Source organism: Excalfactoria chinensis, chromosome 7 (genome assembly GCF_039878825.1).
Source record: "Excalfactoria chinensis isolate bCotChi1 chromosome 7, bCotChi1.hap2, whole genome shotgun sequence".
Lineage (NCBI taxonomy): Eukaryota > Metazoa > Chordata > Aves > Galliformes > Phasianidae > Excalfactoria > Excalfactoria chinensis.
In genome coordinates, this window is record NC_092831.1 from 13,848,641 (window position 1) to 13,863,053 (window position 14,413).

At 63.2% G+C, this 14,413-nt stretch overlaps 1 protein-coding gene across 1 annotated transcript; it reads left to right on the plus strand.

The window, feature by feature from the left end:
- The first annotated feature begins 4,032 nt into the window (after nt 1–4,032).
- On the plus strand, nt 4,033–7,768 carry DES (desmin). The gene is made up of 9 exons (XM_072341932.1): nt 4,033–4,651; nt 6,086–6,146; nt 6,335–6,430; nt 6,525–6,686; nt 6,764–6,889; nt 6,994–7,214; nt 7,299–7,348; nt 7,526–7,608; nt 7,690–7,768. The coding sequence occupies exons 1-9, from the start codon at nt 4,098–4,100 to the stop codon at nt 7,729–7,731; spliced, it is 1,395 nt and encodes a 464-aa protein (XP_072198033.1). The 5' UTR covers nt 4,033–4,097; the 3' UTR covers nt 7,732–7,768.
- Nucleotides 7,769–14,413: the final 6,645 nt, after the last annotated feature.

Sequence of the window (14,413 nt, forward strand, 5' to 3'; positions counted from 1 at the left end):
GTCCCCCCGACAAAGCGAGGCGTTCCGACGGAGAGACGGAGCTGGAATCTGGGCCTGGAAACTGCTGGTCCGGCTGCCGTGACCCCGGCGGCCCTGAATGCCAGCCCGGCACCTGCCTTTACCCCCACAGAATAAAAGGGAACGGGGCCCCCCTGCCTGGCACCCAGCCACAGGACAGCTGGGGGGTCTCCATGCCAACCGCGGCCATCACGGCCAAACATAGGGCGTGCCGTATCCACGGCGTGCGGCCTCCTGCCGGGGACTCGTGGGGCTCAGGGTATGGGGATTAGCCGTGGGCCCCCAGGGCAGGGGGTGCTCTCTGACCCGATGGATGGGTATGGGATCGGGGTGCCAGGGCTGCGGGGTGAGTGGCGGGGCCGGATGTGGCCCCGCTGCAGTGGGCAAAGGGCAGCGCCTTGGCACGCGGCTGCTCATTCCCAGAGCCGCAGGGTCTTCCCGGAAAAGCTGCGGGCGGCTATTCCTGGGTGCTCCCTGACTCACCCTGCACCTGCCGCCCCATCACTGCCCCACCCCGCAGCCCTCGGTGCGGCAGGAACCCTCTCCGCAGGGCTCGCGTCCCACCACGGGGCTCCTGCGTGCGCCCACGGGAGTGAGGTGCAGAGCGGACCGAGGACTGCGGTGCCGAACCCTTTCCCGTGGCTATAGGGCCACGCGGCTGGAGCTGAGCCCCGCTGGAAGGGGTTAAGGGCCAGGCAGTCAGGATGGATGTGCAAAGCTCCGGGAAGGGCCGCCCCTTTCTCCTGCAGCCCGTCAGCCCCCCGGCACCCGCCCTGCCAGGATGAGCGCAGGGATGGCACCCGCGCTGCTGCCGAGCCCCCACCCCGGGCCACGTGTCCCTGCATGGGAAAGTGAAGTCAGCGCGGGCGCATTGCTGGAGGCTGAGCGCACGGCCGCCCTGACGCCAGCCGCCAGCCATGCGGTGGGATGGGGCGAGCGCTGCCTCATCTCACTGGTATGGGTGATGCCATCGAGGCCATGGAGGTGGACGATCCAGCATCCTTCTGGGCCGCAAGGGTGGCAAGTTATCCCACATCTATGTGGGCTGCCAGGGCAGCTGTGGGCATCCCCACGGCCTGTGAGACAGGTGAACATCTCCAGCATCCCCACGGGTCACAGCTAGATGTGGCTGATCAGTGCAGGCAGCCTCACAAGGCGCAGAGGTGGCTGTCCCGTAGCATCCTCACTGGGCCATAACAAGTGCCCCCACAATGTCCCCGTGGACGAAGGTGACAACACATCAATAGGTGACAACTCACAGGGATTGAGGGGGCCATGCCCTGCATTCATATGGATTTTGGGGTCAGCCAGCCACCCCCAGGATCCCCATGGCACTCAGGGACAAGCAGCCACCCCCAGCATCCCTAATCCTGGGGCGGGAGGGATGTAAACTGGGGCTGCTGTGTGCCCATGCCGGCAGCCTGAAGGGAGCAGCAAACAGTGGCCTGTGGGTTTTTGGGGCACCCAGGGCTCCATGGGACCCCAGTATGCTGTCTGGGCTGCACTCCAGGCACGGAGGAAGAGTGATCTCCTATTTAGACAATAGCACGCGCCTAAGAGAACAGGCGCCTGCTCCTTCCCTCTTAGGGTAAAGGCGCCTCGGAGGCTCGTGTCTGTAAAAGGAGCGGGATGGAGGGAGACGGCCGGGGGCCAGCAAAGTGGGGGGGACACCCTGGCTACTCCTTTCTCATCCGCATCAGGAGGAGGCCAGGCAGGGCCCGGACCTGCATGGCAGCACTGTGATACGAGACCGAGTGGCAGCTGGTGCCCCATCCCTGCATCCCTCCCAGCTGCAGCCCCCAGTGCCCGCAGCCCCAGAGAGGCTGTGCACGGATCCCCGCGTGCCTTAAATCCTGGGGGAGCTGTGGGGAGGGAGGGCCATGGAGGAGGGCCGGCTGCGGGTTGCAGCTGGTTTGGCTCACAGCATTGTTTGACATTCTGGCTCCCGATGCCTTCATCCCGGGGCCCTGCGGGAGCTGGGGCCAAGCCAGCACTGGGGATTGGGGCCCCGTTCCCAGGCTCCGTCTGGGTCAGCGTGGCCTGGGCTGGAGCCGAATGATGCTGAGCGTGGTGGGGGATATCGCTTGGGGCGTTGCCTCTGCTCTGGTCCACAACCAGAGGGACCACGCTAGGTTTGTCCCCAGTGCTGTGGAGTGGGACAAACCCAGCACGTGGCTGAGGACCCATTTGCCCACACCTCCACTTCCTGCTCCTCCCGCCTCCTTCCCGCACCATGGGATTTCCTAAGAGGCGTCTGTCCCTCTGTCGGCCCTATGCCAAATGCAGGGACTCTGCCCTGCAGCACTGTCCCGGAAGGCTGTAGGGCGGCCGAGGAAAGGCCACTTCAGAAAGTGCATTCCAGAGTGGGGTCAGCGCCATGCTGGGAGCCACTCCCCATGCACAGTGTGTTGACCCCAACCCTGACCTGGAGCAGCAGGATAGAGTCACAGGAAGGGACAGCTGAGCAGTGGGGCTGTGCTGGTGTGGGGACCCTTGTGCCCCTTTGCATCTCAGCCACGGGCTGATGCATGGGGTCAGAGATGAACTGGGCACGGTCAGAGCAGGGAAGGGGGGCAGAGGGAGGAAGGATGCTGTATGTTTTTCCATCTTCTCCTTCTCATCCCTCAAGCCCTCCCTTACACAATGTCCCCCCCGCTAGGATGAAACAGCCCCATCTGGAAATACCTTCCCTTTTAAAGTCAGGCTCCGCCGGGCAGTGAGCACCGTCCGGGAAGCCACGGTGTTATTCTGCGTCTGGGCAGCCTGGAGGGACTCCAGAAAGAGGGAGGGTCTGGGGAGCACAACCCATATGTGAGACCTTGATCATCTGCCCACATTCACTGCACCCAGCCCCTCATTGCCCCCAGGCTGTAGTGCTGAGCCCAGGCACCACTCGCTGCATACATGGGGCTGGGAGACACAGGGCCGAGTGCTGCTCCTGCTGCTGAGTCACCCTGTGCTCAGTGGCACAACAGTCCCTTGTGCCACAGCATCCTGGGGACAGCGGTGCTGGGACTGTGCCAGCTCCTGGACCAGCCTGGTTTGGGTATGGCAGGGAGCACTGTGTGGGCAGTGGGGCCTGGGGAGCAGGGGGCCTCCCAGTATGGCCACCCCAGAAGTGTGAGCAGTAGCAGATGGCTTTTTCTTGGGGAGAGATGTCCCCAGGGCTCAGGCATACTAACCCCTGCATGGGGGTGACAGTGACCAGTGGGAGGGCAGGGTCACCATCTATGCACCTGGCACAGGAAGGGTTAAGAGGGTGCCTCCCCCAGCTATAAATACCACTGATGTCCCACGCGGATGAGTACGAGGCTATTTTGGTTGGGTGCCTGCTGCTTTGGGAATGTGACAGAGCCAGGACCCGGGGGTGACGTCACCATCACTGGGCTGCTCTGCCCCCCAGCACCTGCTCTGGGTCACTCAGCACCCCCTCGAGGGTGCCCAGCCCCACCTTGGACCCTTGTGTGCCAGAAAGTGGGGGCAGGATGGTGGTAATTCCAAGCGCACTCAAGTCAGGGCCCCCCACATTGCTCCCTTTCCCGTGTCCCCCCCCTCTGAGGGCATGTCCCATGTGGGGATGGTGTGTGGCCCCACAGAGAGCTGAGCCTGGGACTCTCACCATGGGGGAAGTTGGGATGCTACTGGGGTGCATAAGACCAGTTTAGGGCCCCACCAGGCCATCAGGTCTGGGATCCAGGAGTGGAAAGGGATGAAGTCCACTTCTGGGGGGGTCCCCATCCTCCTGCCCCCATCCCTCCCCTTGGTCCCACAGCAGTCTCACCCAGGAAAGGGGCATATGCTGAGGGGACTATGGCACCAAGGGGGACCCCTGGGCGTCTGCGAGCCGTTGGGGGACTGTTGGGGGGCCACGGCCCAGCGGTGCCCACAGGTGAGTGCCGAGGGCGGGGGTTGGCAGCCGTCCCCTCCAGCAGCATCCCCCAGCTGTCCCGCAGCAGGAGGGGCCTGTGATGTCAGCAGGATACAAATAGCAGCAGCGCGGGTCGGCTCCCGAAGCCTCGCCGAGCTCCGGCCGCTCGCCAGCCTTTCTGCCTGCTCCCTGCCGCCGCCTCACCGCCACCATGAGCCAGTCGTACTCCTCCAGCCAGCGGGTCTCTTCCTACCGCCGCACTTTCGGCGGCGGCACCTCGCCGGTCTTCCCCCGCGCCTCGTTCGGGAGCAGGGGCAGCGGCAGCTCCGTCACCTCCCGCGTCTATCAGGTGTCACGCACCTCCGCCGTGCCCACCCTGTCCACCTTCCGCACCACTCGCGTGACACCGCTGCGCACCTACCAGAGCGCCTACCAGGGGGCCGGCGAGCTGCTGGACTTCAGCCTGGCCGATGCCATGAACCAGGAATTCCTCCAGACCCGCACCAATGAGAAAGTGGAGCTGCAGGAGCTCAACGACCGCTTCGCCAACTACATTGAGAAGGTGCGCTTCCTGGAGCAGCAGAACGCGCTGATGGTGGCCGAGGTGAACCGCCTGCGGGGCAAGGAGCCCACGAGAGTGGCCGAGATGTACGAGGAGGAGCTGCGGGAGCTGCGGCGCCAGATAGACGCGCTCACCGGGCAGAGGGCACGCGTGGAGGTGGAGCGGGACAACCTGCTAGATGACCTGCAGAAGCTCAAGCAGAGGTGAGGGGGCCCTCGCCTCTCCGCTCCCTCCTTGGGGATGGTTCCAGCCCTTGGGTAGACCCTTCTGGCATCCCCCTGGGTGCCCACCACCGTGGCCCCACTGCTTCATCCCTTCACCCCTGCACTTCTCCCCGTGTGCGTCTCCTCGGCATCCATCCGCACAGCACATGGTGGGGCCACAGCCCTGGCACCGTGTCTGCAGGTCTTGGGAGGGCATGGGGTTACCTAAGCCATGGCACAGGGAAGGCGCACACCAGCCCTTTGGGGGTGCTCAGGGAGCACCTAGTGGGAAGATGTCCCCAGCAGCAAGAGGTGTCCCTTGCACTCTTGTGCAGTGATGGCACAGGATCCCTGGAGCTGGGGATCAGGGGGCCCTGCTCCTCACTGCTAGAAGAGCTCATGGCTGATCTTAGCCCTGATGGACAAACAGATGTACAGAAGTAGGGAGGGCTGCAGGGGGAGAGAGGTGGCGGGGGGGGGGAAGGTGATCTGCTGGGTCCGGATGCGAGGGAGGGAGGGGAGGAAGCGGCAACACTTCCGCAGGCCAGCAATGCTCCCAGCCTGCTGTGGGTACTATGGTGCACCAGGAGCTGAAGGGACTTCCCAGCTCTGTAGGGATGCTGCAGGGTGAGGGTGAAGCTGGAGCCAGGGGGAATGGCCACTGGGATGAGGGACACCATGATGCAACCAGCACAGGGCCACCAGGCAGTACCTCTGGTCCTGAGGTCCAGGTGTTGTCTGCTGTGCCATCATGGGGATGTGGACAGGGAACTCTGGAGTCTCCATCTGGAGCCGCTGATGCTGTGAGGCTGATGGCAGTCGGCTGTCCTGCCACCCAGCTGCGCTGCTCCTGTAGAACAACCCCAAATGTCAGGGGAGGAGCAGGGCACAGGACAAATGGGTGTCGGGTTCCTGCACCACTGTGCCAACACAGACAGGCGCTTCTGTCCCCTTGAGGCTCTGTGAGCTGCAGCCTAGGGCACCCAGCCTCTTCCTTTGTCACAGCTCCTGGAGTGCCCTCCATACCCGCAGCATTGTGGAGACCCCAAAACCCACTGTCTCACTCTGGTTCCCTGCACTCTGAGCCAGGTGCCCAGCCCATCCTGCTGTCCCCGTGAGTGACTCAGCCGGTGGCTGCCTCTCAGGACCCCGTCCCCCAGCTGCTGGCCACTCGTCCCTATAAGGGCCGGGGCAGTGAGCATGACACCAAGCTGACCTCATGCCTTTGTGCTCCCGTTGCCGTTGACTATAATAGGGAATGGGAGGAAGAGCCCCTGGCCCCCGGCCAGCCCTCTCTCCGCCTGCTGGGAATGCAGGACAATCTGCTGTGTTCCCACCAGCCACTCTGTGCTTAGGGACAGCAAGAGGGAACACCAGTGCTGGGGGACAGGGGTCTCTCCAGGTGTCCCCTAATGCCTCCTTCTCTGTCTCCAGGCTGCAAGAGGAGATCCAGCTGAAGGAGGAGGCTGAGAACAACCTGGCTGCTTTCAGAGCTGTGAGTAGACAAGTCCCCATGCTGCCTGGCCACCACCATCCTCCTTGCCCCCTCCTCAAGCAACCAGTGCCCATCACTGGAGCATGGCTGTGGGCACAGCTTTGCCATTTCCAGCCTCAGCTGGTGGTCCCTGTGCAACCCGAGGGTGCCTATCACCACCCCTAACCCCACTCTCTGTGTTCCCCAAGGATGTGGATGCAGCTACGCTGGCACGCATCGACCTAGAGAGACGCATCGAGTCCCTGCAGGAGGAAATCGCCTTCCTCAAGAAGGTGCACGAAGAGGTAAGTGAGGGGCAGCCCTGTGTCCCACAGGCATGGCTGGGGCTGAGGAATGGAGCAGGGAATGGAGCCCTGACACACCCCTTTGTGTCCTCAGGAAATCCGCGAGCTGCAGGCTCAGCTACAGGAGCAGCACATCCAGGTGGAGATGGACATCTCCAAGCCCGACCTGACAGCCGCACTGCGGGACATCCGTGCGCAGTACGAGAGCATCGCTGCCAAGAACATTGCCGAGGCTGAAGAGTGGTACAAATCCAAGGTGTGGGGCTGGGGACAGGCTGGGGGTCAGCGGGTCCATCCCTGTGACAGCACTGGCTGACCACATCCCCTCCACAGGTTTCTGACCTGACGCAGGCGGCCAACAAGAACAACGATGCCCTGCGGCAGGCCAAGCAGGAGATGCTGGAGTATCGCCACCAGATCCAGTCCTACACCTGTGAGATCGATGCCCTCAAGGGCACGGTGAGCCATAGGAAGCACAGAGCGAACCCCAGGAAGGACTTTGGGGTGCCCCAGAAGTGCTCTGTGTGTCACCCCCCTGCTGACACACACCACTGTCCCCCCAGAACGACTCGCTGATGCGCCAGATGAGGGAAATGGAGGAGCGCTTTGCAGGGGAGGCCGGCGGGTACCAGGACACCATTGCACGGCTGGAGGAGGAGATCCGGCACCTGAAGGATGAGATGGCCCGGCACCTGCGCGAGTACCAGGACCTGCTCAATGTCAAGATGGCCCTGGACGTGGAGATCGCCACCTACCGCAAGCTGCTGGAGGGCGAGGAGAACCGGTGAGCTGTAGGGGAAAGCGGGGCGATGTGGGGGCGTGGTTTTGGAATGGTTGGTGCTGAGCTCTCCCCTCTGTGTCCGTGCAGGATCAGCATCCCCATGCACCAGACCTTTGCCTCCGCTCTCAATTTCCGAGGTGAGCTGGGCTGAGCCCTCGGGGGTTCTCGTGAATGGCAAGCCGAGCTGCGATGGGGATGGGGGGGAGGTGGGGGGAACCAGGGCTCCTGGAAACCCTCGGCCCCAGCCCCAGTGCCACCTTCCCATGCCACCTGGCTGCGTGGTCGCTGCCATCCCTGTGTCCCCCTCCCCACAGAGACCAGCCCAGACCAGCGTGGCTCCGAGGTGCACACCAAGAAGACAGTGATGATCAAAACCATCGAAACTCGTGATGGAGAGGTGAGCGCTGCCGGGGGGGTGGGGGGCAGATGGGCGATGAGGATCGGAGGCATGGCATCATCTCACGTTCCTTTCTCTCAGGTGGTGAGCGAGGCGACCCAGCAGCAGCACGAGGTGCTGTAGAAGACTCTGTCCCGGTGCCCAGCCGCCCTTCTGCCCCCCCCCAAGCCCGTACTCCCCCCGACACGGCCGCCTCCGGGCACGGCCCGGGCTCCCCCCACACCCCCGGGCTCTCTCCTTCGGCTTCGCAAGGCTTCGCAGCTAGCGCCAGGATCAGGGCCGGGCCGGGGGGCGGCAGAGAGGGACGGAGGGGACAAGCAGGAAGGGGTGGGGGGAGCAGGTGGTGGCCTCGGGTCCCAGCAGCGGGTTCTGCATCCCCCCGCGCCCCGCAGCCCCCTCCCCGCTCGGGGGCGGTCCCGCAGGAGCAGGAGCCGTCTCCCCGCACGGCACAGCAGTCCGCCCCGGAGCTGGCATTTCTCCTGGGTGGGGCTGCAGCGATGCCGGGGACGGGGAGAGGTTGGGGTGCTCCGGGGGCCGGGGCTCTGCGCTCCCCCCCACGCTGCCCTAGAGGCAGCCCCGTCCGGGGGAGGAGGGGGAGAGGCTGCGCGGGGATGGGGCTGGCTGAGCAGAGAGGAAACCGGTAGGTGGACACAGGAAAGAGCAGGAGTGAGTGAGTGGGAGAGAGGGGGCAAAGAGAGAGAGGAGCCGGAGAGAGGCCCGGGGGCCAGGGCCGGCGCCCCCACCCCTCGCACCACCGCACCCCCACCCCACCGCGTGTACGTGACTGCCGGCGGCTGAAATAAACAGAGGAGCATCGCCCTGCCTCCACTGCATCTATGGGGCGGGAGCGTGGGAGGGGCAGGGGGCGGTACACGGGGGGGCATCGAGGGGTACTCACTTCCACCACTGGGGAGCAACCTTGCTGATACAAGGACTGCAGCAGAGCCCGTCCCCGAAGGGAGCTGAGCCTTGAGCAGGCTCAGAGTGACTGTGGGGTCCCCATACTCTGCTGGGACCCTTTGCCCACAGTCGGAGCTGGGCTGGCCCCCAGCACACGGAGGGACGCTCCGTGTTCCCCCCTCAGGGTCACAAAGCGTTGAGGTGGTTCTCAGCCGGTGCTGCCTCTCTCTGTCCTCCTCTGCATCCAGTGGGATGTTTTGGCGACAAAAACCAGGTATCCTCAAGCTGTTGCCACCGGCGGGGACAGGGCTGCCGCCAGAGAGACAGAACAACTCACTGTCTTTGTGGAGACCCCCTCTTTTTTGGCTGCAGGACCAGAGGTCTGTAGGGCGTTCAGGCCCCAAGGGCTGTGTCCAGCAGGTGGCCCTGTGACATCGAGGACTGCCCGGGGGACAGACACCAGCCGCGACTTCCCTCCCTGCCTACGTGATGGGGGCCAAGGCTCTGCCCTCTGCTTTGCTCCCACCTTGCCCATCGCTGCCATCCTCTTGAAGATCCAGCTGCTCCAGGGGCTGCCCTGTGCCAGCTGTCCCCTCTGCCAACCCTGGTGCTGGGACAGAGTGGGGAAGGAGCAGCTCTTGGCACTGAAGTGCAGCAGGAGAGACCCCGGAGCTCTCACAGGCTTTTTCTCTGGAGTTGCTGCAGTCTGCCCAGCTGCTTTGCAGCCCCGGGTGTGGGTAGCAGGGTCCCCAACCCTGGCACGTTCCAGGGCATCGCAGCTGCACCCCTACATGCAGAACATCAGTGCTGGTGCTGTGCCACTAATGAACTGCCCTTGTGCTGGTCACTGGCTCTGCCAAACCCAGCCAGGCTCATTCACAGCAGGCGAGCAGCGTGCCATATCGTTAATGTCCTGCTCACCCAGATTTACAGCCCCTGGATAGGGAGGCTGGGGCCAGGTGATGTTTGCCATAAATCCAGAGCTGGGGAAGCCCTGCCTTGCCTGGGGGTGGTGAAGCACTGTGTGGCACCGGTAGCCCTGGCTGCTGGCTGCAGGGAGGCACCCCCAAACTCACAGCCCTCCGTGGGGATGCACTGCAGGGCCCAGATCCTGTCCCAGCTCACCACAGGGTCTCGCGTTGCAGGAAGCATGACGGTGTCCTTTCCCTCCGCATGCCACCAGAGTCTCTGTGTCCCGATCCGGTGACATGCCTGGGAATGGGGAAGGTGGGGGGAAGGCCGGTTCCCCTCCGGCCTCACTGCTAATATGGAAAGGTGCTGGCCCCTTTCTATCTTTGCAAGAGGAGCTGGGCTGCAGGGCTGCGTGGCGGGCGCGGAGAGGGGGAGCCTGGCCAAGGAATGTGACATATCAGAGGCAGCTGCCACTTCAGGAGAGGGGGCAGAGGGAGCGCAGCTCTGTGGGGGCTGCGCTGGACAGGCGAGGGGGGGACGTCAGGGCCCAGCGGCAGGGCAGCGCCGGCACCACGGGACCCGCACGGGGCAGCGGCAGAGCAGGTGCTGAGGTGTAGGGTGGGCAGGGGTTGTGGTGGAGCACGGTGCACGGGCGCTGTGCTGGGTGAGAAGAGATGTGGTGAGCAGCAATCTGAGCCCCCAGCCTAAAAATAGCCCCCAGTTTGCCCACGGCACCGCGATCTCTGGGGCTGTGGCCGGCCTGGGGGACGCTGTGAACCGGACAGCACCTGGAGCGGGGGGCCGCCTCGCTGCCGGCACCCCGTGGTGTGCACCAGGAAGGAAACTGGGGCGTGGGACTGTGGCACTGGGGAGGTGAGGAAAGGAAAGCAAGCGACATGCACCGGGCACAGGCACGTGGCAGCACCAGCGGGGCCAGTGGGGAACCCGGGCGGGCGATGGGGAGAGCCCCTCCGAGCCCCGGCATCCCCCCAAAGCGTGCCAAGGTCACGGCGGAGCAGAGGGCGGCTGAGGAGAGCCCCAGTCGCCTGGCGGCACCGGCCTTCGTGCGGAAGCTGAAGAACGCGGCCATCGGCACCGGCTGTGACATCCGGCTGCGGGTGGTGGTGGTGGGGAACCCCCGGCCCAACCTGCGCTGGTACCACAATGAGGAGCAGCTGGCCCCACGTGGGGAGGAGTACGGCACGCTGTGGATCCGGGACAGCACGAGGGAGGATGCCGGTGTATACACGTGTGTAGCTGAGAATGAGCGAGGAGAGGCTATGACCAGCGCAGTGCTGGCCATCATCGACATGGAAGGTAAGGGCCACATGGCCAGCAGTGCCTCTGCTCCACCACCACAGCTCCAGCATCCCCACTGACACTGCTTCCCCATGCTGAAGGCAGTGGTGATGCTTTGCAGGCTTTCCCCAATGCAGCGTGCCCGGGGACTGCCTGAGCTTGAGCTGTGCCGTGTCTGACTGCCACAGGCTGAGGTCCCCAGTACTGGCAGCACCAGGGCAGCTCTGCAGCTGGGGAGAGAGCATGTGGCTGCAGCAGCCTCTGCCGGGCAGGGCAGGATGCCAGAGCGTGGAGGTGGTGGAGCATGTGATGGTGAGCCTGTATGGGGCAGCAGGAGAGAGAGGCTGGTTGTGTTGTTTGGGTATACGGTACCCCTGGTTTCCCTGCATCAGCTACCCCCGTGCACCAGTCCCCATGAGCTTTGATACACTACTGCAGCTGTGGTGGGCACTGGGGCCGCACTAAGGGGCACCGGTGCTGCACTGAGGGAACTGGGACCCCCAAGAGTGGGGAAGCAGGGGGAGGAGCCTGAGGGATGAAGGGGGAGCTTATGCATGTTAGTAGGCAGGGCCTAGTGGTTAATTAGCAAGAGGGAGGGGCCATTGTCTGCTGAATTAGGATTGAATTAGGATTGAATCTGCTCAATTAGGATTAGAGGGAATGGTTTCCAGCTGCAGCACGGGAGATTCAGGCTGGACATTAGGAAATATTACTTCTCATAAAGGTTGGTCAGGCACTGGAATGGACTGACCAGGGAGGTGGTGGAGTCATTGACCCTGGGGGTGTTCAAGGAATGACTGGATGTTGTGCTGAGGGACATGGTTTAGTGAGAGCTATTGGTAATAGGTGAACGGTTGGACTGGATGATCTAGTAGGTCTTTCCCAACCTTGGTGATTCTATGATTCTATGAATCTCCAAAGCCCCATGGCTGCCCTATGCTCAGCATTTATGTGGGGTGTGCATGGGGCACCTGGCTGCAGCAGTGGCCTTATACTGCACAGAAGTGGGTTCATCACCTCAGGGCAGTGCCACCTGCCTGGAGCATTGAGGTGCTACCAAGACCGCCTGGCTGGAGGTGCTGGGCAGCAGTGCCAACGTGTGAGGGTGGCTGTGCGGAGCACTGGGGCTACGGGTGAGGAAAGCACCAGGGTTGTGCTGCATGAGGCAGCTGTGAGGAAGAAGCGTTGCTCTGCACTGGGGCTGGATTGCAGAGGGAACACCACTGGAGAGCGTGCATTATTACTGGTGGTGAGCCTGGAGGGGGAGCACAGAAGGGTGCAGGAGCTGTCCTGCCCAGCAATGGGGATGTGTGGTCACTGTGCATCCCACCTTTGGGGTCAGTGGCGCTGTGGATTGTGATGGGGGCATAGAGTGGTGCTTAACCCCTCTGTCATTCTGACCTGCGGTGTGTCTCTGCTCGGAGCTGCCTGATTTCCCCAGGTGCCCGTTCTCATTGTGCTGACGCACGCTTCCCTGCTCCCGATTCCCAGCCCTCACCAGCACGTTTCTGGAGCAGCCAGAGGAGGCACAAAGCAGCCAGGGCTGTGGGGTGAATGTCAGCCTGCCCCAGGCGCTCCCATGTGCTGTGTTCAGCAAACAGCCACCCAAAGCCAGCCCTGGGGCAGGGTTGTGGCTTTGCTCTGCTTTGGAGCACAGTGATCTCTGCTCTGTGCCATGTTCCAGTCCTCCGTCTTTTCTCCCTGACGTGTGAGCTGAGCTGCAGCTCTCCATGGGGCTGACAGCTCTCCCAAGGTGGCTCAGGTCACTGCTGGGGGGGCTCCATGCTGCCCAGCTCTGTACTCAGGTCCTCCTGCACCGGCTCTGCATTCCCCCCTGCTCGCACGAGCCCGATTTAGCTCCTCTAATCCCTTGCCCTGAATCTGTCGCTCCACCCCACTAATGATTTTCTCCTGCTCTTCTCCCAGGTCCCCTGAGTGCGTCAGTGCCTGGCATGGGGAGCAGGGAGTGTGTGTGAGGCCAGGAGGGGCTCCAGGGGTACCCACCATAGGTTCCTTGCCCGCTAATGCCATATCACTTCTCAGTTGTACCTCCTGCCTTTTTCACCATAAACCAGCTTAAATCACCTCTTCCAAACCCCACTAATCTCCTGCTAGAGAGCCCGGCCCCCCTCGCTGTGCCAGCAACGAGCGATGCCGAGGCTGCATCTTATTTCAAGGTTGGATTTGTGTGTCTTCAGAGCCCAGCACAGGGTCCTGCTCCTCGCCTCCACCTGCACTCAGCAATCAAAGCGCCATGTAACCTTGCCTCTGCAGGACAGGCTGGGTGCAGGGACAGGGAGGTGGATGAAGCAGTCCCTGTGTAATGCTCTCTGCACGGTGCTCCCTGTGTGCTGACCCTGCATGGTGATACATTCCCTGCGCAGCCCCTTTCCCTTGTTGCAGTGGGATGAAGCCTGCCTGCAGCAGAGTGCAGGGCACAGGATGTATCCCGGGGATTCAGCATATTTTGGCACAGCTGTGCAGCTCCGTGGCAGTGGTCCCAGCACCTCCGTGCCCTCCCTGATCCCCAATTTCCCCACAGCCATGGGGTATGAGGCTGTGGCTGGAGGTGCTGATGGCTCCCCACTTGGGACAGCCATGCTGACAGTGTCCCTGGTGGCTCATCACCTCACACCGTTTATCTCAGTGCCTAATTTTAGGCCCTTACTCTGCAGAGCTGCGCCTGTGCCCAGTGCCAGCTGCCCCTTTCTCCAGAGCCCCTGCCAGCCCTCCTGAGCTCTCTGCTCGCTCAGCGCCAGATACAGCTTGCAGCCTCCCCTTGCTGTCACCTTCTCTGGGCACTCCCTGGGGCTGCCTCAGTTTCCCTGTGCTGCTGTGCCCACCCCAGCCCCTGGTGTGCCATGGGGTGGGCGGTGCGCCTGGCTATGTCTCGAAGCCTGGCACAGCTGGAGCACGTCCCCAGGTAGGGCTGTGCATGGGGGCAAAGCCCTTTGGGATCTCCTGGCTCCATCTCATGCCACCTGGGTGCAGGGCTCACTCTGAGGCTGTGCTGCTGGTCCCCTTTGGGGTGCTGGGAGCAGGCAGGGGAGCAACATGCAGCTGTCCAGTCAGTCACCTCCACCCCTGCCCTCTCTCCTGCTGTCGGGGGGTTATTTTTGCTGAGGAATGTGCCGTCCCCTCGGATTCTCACAGGCTGTAGGGCTTGTGTTACACACGAGAAGCTGAGACCCGGGCCCGAGTGTGGGTAAATATAGCACAGCTTCTGGGGGCTGTGCAGGGCCGCAGCCCCTTCCTCCTCTTGGTGCTGCCCCCCAGCTCCCACTACTGCCTGCTCCTCTCCTGGTGTGTGCCATGCCCTGGTGGCACTGGGAGAACTCTGCCTTCCCTAGACACCCTCTGTGCCCAGTGCTTTAGCAGCAGGACTGGCACAGAGGGTAGAAAATGTTCCCTCCTGTCCCACTCTGTGCCCAAGCACCCCAGCCAAGGTCACGCTGTGTCCTCAGCCTGCAGTGGGCACCGTGTGCTCGAGCATCCTTCTATCAGCAGCAGGGGGATGCTGGGGAGCGGGGCTGGCTGTGCCTGCACAGAGACTGTGCCGTGAGCAAGTGTCAGTGTGGCATGCGGCACGTGGCAGGGACAGGATCTGTGTGCCAGGGTGCACGGGGGACACCCAGCAAGGAACTTTTCTTTAGGGGTGGCACCAGGCTGAGTGGAACATTGGTGTCCCCGGGCT